Source organism: Artemia franciscana, chromosome 17 (assembly GCF_032884065.1).
Source record: "Artemia franciscana chromosome 17, ASM3288406v1, whole genome shotgun sequence".
Classification (NCBI taxonomy): domain Eukaryota; kingdom Metazoa; phylum Arthropoda; class Branchiopoda; order Anostraca; family Artemiidae; genus Artemia; species Artemia franciscana.
The window spans coordinates 4,830,950-4,839,416 of NC_088879.1; the positions used below are offsets into that span (position 1 = coordinate 4,830,950).

Consider the following 8,467-nt stretch of genomic DNA (forward strand, 5'->3'; position numbering starts at 1 on the left):
ATTGCTTATCCACAGTTTTTCGCTGCGGTACGGAATGCTTGAATGTTGAAGGAACGAACCTGCTATCACCTGGAGATATGGGCTTTCAAATTGAGAACCTACTTATATGTCCATTCGATAGTTTTAAGCTACCGGCTACCTCAGTATCTTTGTTTGATAGCCTTTTGGTCCTTGTCGGGCCAAAATGTTTACCTTACCGTAAAAAGTGTAAAAGTCACATTTTTGTGGCACAGTTTCTTTAGTTCCTTAAAAAGAATGATCACCTAATCTAATTCTACAAAATCTATGAACCTGAATTGTTAATAAAGGTTATTGGGCTTAGGTTAGTAAAGCTATATGGCACTATGGCACATGTACATGAAAGTGCCATGCACATGAAAGTACATGGCACTAATCTTCATATTCCAAACCGGCGGTGCAAGTCGTTGTTTCATGACCCTTCTGATCTTTGATTAAAGCGAATAAAACGAGTAAAGTCCCTTTCAAAAAGACATCTAAACTGACCCAACGCTTACCTCCATTTGTTTTTACAGGACAAATATGACGATGCAGTAGTTGGTGTGAAGTCAACCGCGCTGCGATTCGGCGCCGATACAAAGAAATGGTTGAGTGTCTTCGGTGTGGGTATGATTACAAACTTATTTATTGCTGGTCATATGAGCTCCCAATCATGGCCTTTTTATGCCTCAGTTATGTTGACAGCCATTCATATTGGAAGACAGGTATTATTATACGTTGTTACCTTACGTTGTTACGTTGTATACGTTGATTACCTAGTAACCAACCAGATTTTGTGCTCTCTCGGTGAAACTGCTTTCTAAACACAAGCCCCTACAGGGCTAAATAAGTTGTTGGAGGTGCTGATGACTTACTACGCTAAAATCTACTTTTCTTAAGTATTATGTAAGATATCATTTTTCGCACCCCCACCCCAAAGTGCCTGAGAAAAACAATTAGTCATCAGTGAAAAATTATACTTCTTAAAGACTTCTTGGGAGGTGGGAGTCTCGGGAATGTGAGGATTGATTTTATGGTTGTTATTTCCACCTATTTGAGGACAAGTTCTTAGGATATCTTTTTAGTTTTTATTGAGTACGAACCTTTCTTGGTAAGAACTTTCTATATAATAGCTTTTTATTGTATATGGAGTGTATATAGTCTTAGGTACGACTTTAGCTTGTCAATAACTCTATACCAATTGGCCATATCAGAGTTTTGGCTCGATAGTTTTTGTCCATATACAATGAAAGGCTATTATATAATCTTAGGTACGACTTTAGCTTGTCAATAACTCTATACCAATTGGCCATATCAGAGTTTTTGCTCGATAGTATTTTGGCCCCGTTTGGGCCAAAAAAAGATTTTATTTACAGGATAAATTGGTAGAAATTGGCAACTTCACACGGCACACTTTTTCTTTAGAAAGGAAATTACAATTTTCGTTATAAAGATTTAAAGGAAATGGGAACTTCCTGGGAGGGTGTAAAGAGGGAGGCTTTAAATAGATTAGGTTGGAGGAGGAGCGTGCGTAGCTGTGTTGGCCTCAGGCGGCTTGGTACTGCAGTGAGTTATTAGTAGTAGTATTCAAATAAACCATCTACTAATATTCTAGGGTCACTGGCTCGATACAATAACCCTGAAAAAATAATAAGTAAATATGCATTTGTTCCCAAGTTTCTAGGTAAAAGCAAAATATTTCGTTTTCTTGCATATAAGATGTGAAACCACTGGAATGAGGGTCTTGGACATTCTGAATAGGAGGGGGGAGGGAGTGAAATTTCATCAGTTACGTCCGATTTTAGTATTTTCTAAATTTATCTGATTTTTCCTAAGAGCTGTTATTTGAAAGCTAATGCTTATATCACCGTGTTTTCTTAAATTGGTCTTGATAGCACTAAAATAAACACAATTTTTCACACAAAATTGAATTTTTTTTATGGACATTACCCTACTAAAGAGCGATAGCTAAACAAATGTGGTTCGCTCTTTGCTTGGTTCCAGCTAAGAAAAAGCTTCCTTTCTGAGTTTTTTTTTACAATTAGGCTCATAGATTTTTATGCAGTTGTTGTAGTTTATATTCTGGAGTAGGATGCTTAGAAGCCCGATTTAGCATGGCAACAAAAAACCATAGTATTTTTAATTTTTAGGTTTTTTAAAACTTCTTTTCTGACCGTCCCAAAACTCGATTTCTATCTAGGTAAAAGCACAATATTTCGTTTTCTTGTATATAAGATGTGAAACCACTGGAATAAGGGTGTTGGGCATTCTGAATAGGATGGGGAGGGGGGGGGGTAAAATTTCTTGCACCCGATTTTAGTATTTTCTAAATTCATCTGATTTTTCATTAGAGCTGTTTAGGGGTTCATTTGAAAGTTAATGCTTATATCACCGTGTTTTCTTAAATTGGTCTTGATAGCACTAAAATATACACAATTTTTCACACAAAATTGAATTTTTTTATGGCATTTCCGTATTATGTTACGATTTCTTTCTAGATGGGTTCCATTTGACGTTATCCTACTAAAGAGCGATAGCTAAACAAATGTGGTTTGCTCTTTTTGAGAGAGAGAAAGATAGGTTTATTAATATAAATAACAAAACAACCAAATGGCCCGAAGCAAAGCTTGTTTGGGCTTACAACCCCAATACACATACAAATAAAAACAATACGAAAAAGAAGAAAAAAATAAAAAAGAAAAGGAAAAAGAAACTAAGAAAAAAAAAAGAAATCAATTACCCTGCATTTCAACCGAAACGGAATTACACTTCAAAAGGGACAAAAAAAAAAAAAAACTAAAACCACTTGACCAGTATCGCCAAAAACAAAACCAACATCTTGGCTCCACTTGAGGTCCACTCAACTATCAAAACCATAAATATTAAGGCAAAATAGCTTTTATTCCCGCCGAAATTCAAGAAAACTATCCATGTTTCTCAAAGTCGTAGGTAAACAATTCCATGCATGGGGTCCTAGATGCCGAATAGAAAATTGAGATCTACGGGTAATAGCAAGCGGACGACGAATTATATCGGACTGTCGCGTAGAATGTGTATGAATATCACTTCCTAATTCAGACATACTTTTAAAACATATTGGTAAACAATTTTGAAAATATTTATATATAAACAGGCTTCGATAAAAAGTAATAAGTCCTGCTAAAGGCAAGATTTTGCATTCTATATACCTCTTTTGTACCAACTTTTAGTACCGATTTTTACAATTAGGCTCATAGATTTTTAAGCAGTTAAAGTAGTTTGTATTCTGGAGTAGGATGCTTAGAAACCCGATCTTGCGTGGCAACAAAAAACCTTAGGATTTTTAATTTTTAGGTTTTTTAAAACTTCTTTTCTGACCGTCCCAAAACTAATTTCTATCTACTTTGAATTTTTGTTGGCTTCGAAATGGGTTCCTTATTAATTATGAACATTCTAGAATTAGCATTAATTTCAGTCATCATTAGACATTAACTTGGTTTATTCTTTACTCTTTGACTTATCTAAATGGCTTAATAATGGCCCTCTTATAATAAGCCAACGGTACTATTATTGTTTCCTAACCGCAACCATATTTTTTCAGGTTAGTTCAGTCAAGTTAGATGATTCCAACGACTGTGCTGAAAAGTTTCAGAGCAACAAATATGTTGGGTTGCTGTTATTTCTCGGTATAACAGCTGGTTCTTTTTTAAAATAAATTTCTGTTTGAACAACAAATACTTAGTTATTTCTTCCTCAATATGTTTGAACATATTTGAGGAATGTGAGCAACAAATATGTTGGCTTGCAGTTAGATCTCGATATAGCAGCTAGTTCTTTTTTTTAAATAAAGCTATTATTTTTCTACTAGATATTAAAAACTATTCCAGGTCTATTCAAAACATTCATTCTAATTTAAGTGAACTGATCCCTTCTGACTTGGAGGATACCGAGCAACTAAAGGAAAAAAAAATCGTGTTTTGTCTCGGAGATATAATACTTTTAATTAGAACTTCTGAAGTTTGACGATCACGACTCTTCGCATCACATTTACCACCCTCCGGTTAACGTTCATAAAGATAATTATCATTAATAGTAATTGACTGTTTTTTTTTACGTTCCAGATCATCAGACTAATATAAAAATTAAAATAACATTATTAATATAAAATAATTTTAACATATATTTTTACTTTCCAGAACATCAGATTAATATAAAAATTCACATTAAACAATATAAAATGGTAGATTTTTTTTATTACAAATGCAGAACGGAATAAAATGTTTGTCTCTTTTGCTTATTATAAGCATGAAATTGTTGTTTTGGTTGTTTAAATTGGAGCCGTGGAACGTTGAAATTGTATTTGTGTCATTTATGATAAAGATAATAACAACTGATTAATTATAATTGAAAATAACCGGATTCTCGAACGCACACATACTTATTCTAATTATTATCCGTGTTTTATACCAATAGATTTTGACTTTCTAACCAATATACAATATATTTTTTTTTTTGAATAAAAATTGGATTTCAAAATCGCTTGATTCAGCAAAGCATCGTAGTTTGGGCACGAATCTGTCCAGATTATTTGAAATTTTGTATGAAATTATGTATATTAATTATAAATTTATAAATTATACTGATTATGTATATGAAATTATCATATGATATACATCGATAATCTGACTACACGTGACCTAAAAGGAAAAGTGGACTTGGAAGTCGTTTATTCACTGAGAGTAAGTACCAATTAGGCCTTTGTTCGTCAACAGCTTTTAACTTTACTGATCCAAAGGTACTTCCCCGCATGTTTTCAATGTCAAAATATATCAAACAGTTCGTGGTAACGAACTGTAGTAAGGAGCGACCCGGCTCAATAGTAACCGAAACCCTAAGTCATACAATCTTAACGAAAATCACACCATCGAATTCAGCGTATCAGAGAACCATACAGTACAAGTTCCAAGTCGCGAGAGGGCTCATTCTAACGGAAATTAAAAGTTCTAGTGCCCTTTTTAAGTGACCAAAAAATATGAGGACACCTAGGTCCCCTCCCACGCTTATTTTTTCCCAAAAGTCACCGGATCAAAATTCTGAGATAGCCATTTTATTCACCATAGTCGAAAAACCTAATAACTATGTCTTTAGGGACGACTCACTCCCCCACAGTCCCCGTGGGAGGGGCTGCAAGTTACAAACTTTGACCTGTGTTTACATATAGTAATGGCTACTGGGAAGTGTACAGACGTTTTCAGGGAAAAGTTGGGGGGGGGGGGTTACGTGGAAGGATATTTCCATGGAGGAACTTCTCATGGGGGAAGAGAATTTCAATGAAGGGGGCGCAGGATTTTCTAGCATTTTTTTTTTTTAAAAAATCAATGAAAAAATCAATATGAAAAGTTTTTTTCTACTGAAAGTAAGGAGCAGCATTAAAACTTAAAACGAACAAAAATTAATTACGCATGTGAGGGGTTTACCTCCTCGTTATACCTCATTCTTTTATGCTTAAGTATTTTTATAATTTCAACTAGTTATTCTACGGCCTTTGTGATTCAGAGGTCATTCTTTAGGAATTGGGACAAAATTTAAGCTTTAGTGTAAAGAGCAAGGTATCGGCGAGGGTTGAACCCCCTCATATACGCAATAAAAATACACGAATATAGAAGTACGCTACGTAAGTTAATGATTTAGTTACATATATTTTTTTTATCAATGAAAACGTTTGTAAAAAATTAAAAGTTTTAGTTGCCGTCTTAAGTAATCAAAAAATTGGAGGTCAACCAGGCCTCCTCCCTCACTCCTTTTTTCTCAAAATCTTCCGATTAATTGCAATTAATTAATATGCAAGTTTCTTTTTAATTATTTATGCGCGGAGAGCCAAGATCAAAACATGCATTAATTCGAAAACGTCCAGAAATTAAATAAAAAAACAAGTTTTTTTAAATGAAACTAAGGAGCAACATTAAAACGAACAGAAATTACTCTGTATACGAAAGGGGCTTTTCCTCGTCAACGCCCCGCTCTTTACGCTAAAGTTTCTTTCTCTTTTAAAAGGTAGAGTTAAGAGAAAGAGTCAAACTTTAGCGTAAAGAGCGAGGCGTTGAGGAGGAAAAGCCTCTTTCATATACGGAGTAATTTCTGTTCGTTTTAAGTTTTAATGTTGCTCCTTACTTTCATTTAAAAAAACTTGTTTTTTTATTTAATATGGAAGAAAGGGCTATTCATTTTTTCTTGAATTAACATTTACCTGCTTTCTTATTATTTTTTGTGAAAAATACATTTTACTTTAGTCCAATCACTTTCGACTCTTAAAAATAAACTTGACTAAATTTTCAATTGATTGAGGCCTCTCCCATGTTTTCGATCTTCTGTAATTGTCTCCAGCTGGGGTACTTGACTATTTATTAATCCTTATTGCGCAATAAAAACAAACCATAAAGCAGGCAAAATCACCATTAAACAGGCATCGTAAAGAGACATGTGATTTGTATTTCATCCTGAAGTGATGAAACTGAAAATTTAAAAAAATATAAGTTTAAAAGTACCAAATTTGATACTTGGTTAGAAAATTTGGCATTTTAGATTCGCACCAACCGTATCTGTTGACGTCAGAAAAGTATTGCTCACTCGACCGTTAAGTTGAGATAGGACGGTTTGGCAAAAATGACTGGATTTAATATTAGACTGCCCTCTACCACTCTGTTGAAATAGTATATTTCCCGCTTTAAATGATGATGCCGTAACTCCTAAGTAAAAACGCCCCAAGTATTCAAGGGTAAGTCATTCAACTTTAACTGAATATCTGTTCGAAAATGGAGCTGGCCGGGTGAAAATGCCCTAACTTTTCAAGGGCAAGTCAAATAGCTGAAACTGAGTATCTGTTAGAAAATGGAGCTGACCAAAATGTGAAAAAATAAAAACGGGGAAACAGCTTTAAATCGTTCTAATCAGACTGGATATTCGGTGGTTACTAGTTTCCAATGGTTACAATCTTAGTGTCATTGGTCTATTCACATAAGAGTGAAGAGCGACATCAAAACTTAATCGAACATAAATTAATTCGTGTTTAAGAGAGGCTACCCCCTCCTCTACCTCGCGCTCTTTATAGAAAAGTTTGGCTCATTGCTCAGATTTTGTAAGAACGACTGCTCAAACAGAAAGGCCGTTAAATTGGAATAAGAAGGGCTTTCAAAATATTAAAGAACTTTAGACGAAAGAGCAGGAACGGGGTGAGAGCTAAAGAGGGGAAAGGTCCCCCTTATATTCACAATAATTTATGTTTGTTTTAATTTTGCTCTTTACGTTAAAATAAAAACTACTGTTCTTTGTTTAATTAAAACTAAGACGAACAGAAATAAATTTAAATGGTAATTCAAGCTTAAACGAATAGAAATCACTACAAAAAAAATGATGAGACCCAGAACGAACAGAAATTGTATGATCAAGTCCAACTTAAAACGAACAGAAATTACCACAAACAGGAGTAGGGCCAGCGCCTAAGCCATCTAAAGGTTAGAACGTCATTTGTGCCTTACTGAAAACAAAAATATTTCTTAAACCTTTTCTCTTTTAGTGCTAATAAATCCAGAATTCTTGAGACCAGAACACAATTTTCGCTTTACTGAAAAAAACAAACTAAACAAGTGACCGTGGATTGTCAGTTAAATTGACATTTCTTCGTTAAGGTTTTAATAATTTTTCATTTATGAAAGTAATTAATGTGAAAACATTTCAAGTGTATTTTGTTTTCAGTAAAATGCAAATTGTGTTTTGGTCTTAAAAAGGCATGCATTTCGGAAAAATATGAGGTGTGTGTGCGTGTGTGGGTATCCCCTCTTTAAATCTCAAAAAGGGCAATAGAATTTCTGATTACCAATCCAACGAGCCCCCTCCGAAGTCTATACGATCATCCTGTCTTCAAATGCCTTATGCGCCCCTAGGGCATAACTTAAAACCCTTGCCCTAGGGGGTTGTCGTACTCGAAGAAATAATTTCCAGACCTTTCAATTGCGTTGCAAAAATGGTTATCTACTAATTTGGATTAGATGGGTCTGGGGAAACGATGTTCGTGGGAAGTGGGTTAGTTGTCCACCATTCACTTTCGAATACTAAAAATGGAACAGGTGGACTAACTTCAAAGCTCTTAGGTGAACTGGGATTTACTTTAATTGATCATAAATTGAATTCAATCCAAATTCACCTATATCTCTGTTGATGGAATTATTCTTGAATAGAAATTTTTTTTATTTCGATTGTTATCCAGATAAAAAATCTTATATTTATTTCACTGTCAATTAAAAGGTTTCATCCCTATTTTGAAATGTTATATTTTCTGTTTTCGAAGTTTCTACAACCAATGACCATCTCAGAATTAAAATCAGATCCATTCCGGTGAAATACGAGGTATAGGGAGGGTATCCACACCCTCTCGTCACTCTGAATCTTAAAAAGAGCACCATGATTTCTAATCCAATGAGCCCAATCCGAAGTT

General features: G+C 34.4%; 1 protein-coding gene across 5 annotated transcripts in view; it reads left to right on the plus strand.

Annotated features, from left to right (window-relative positions):
• LOC136037716 (4-hydroxybenzoate polyprenyltransferase, mitochondrial-like) overlaps positions 1-3,711 on the plus strand; it is a 29,837-nt gene extending 26,126 nt beyond the window's left edge. For all 5 annotated transcript variants that reach the window (XM_065720483.1, XM_065720482.1, XM_065720485.1 and 2 more), the window contains 2 exons: positions 534-722; positions 3,578-3,711. In XM_065720483.1, the coding sequence (XP_065576555.1) occupies positions 534-722; positions 3,578-3,691 (303 nt within the window). In that variant the 3' untranslated portion in view covers positions 3,692-3,711. The remainder of the gene's footprint in view (positions 1-533; positions 723-3,577) is intronic.
• The last annotated feature ends 4,756 nt before the right edge of the window (positions 3,712-8,467 follow it).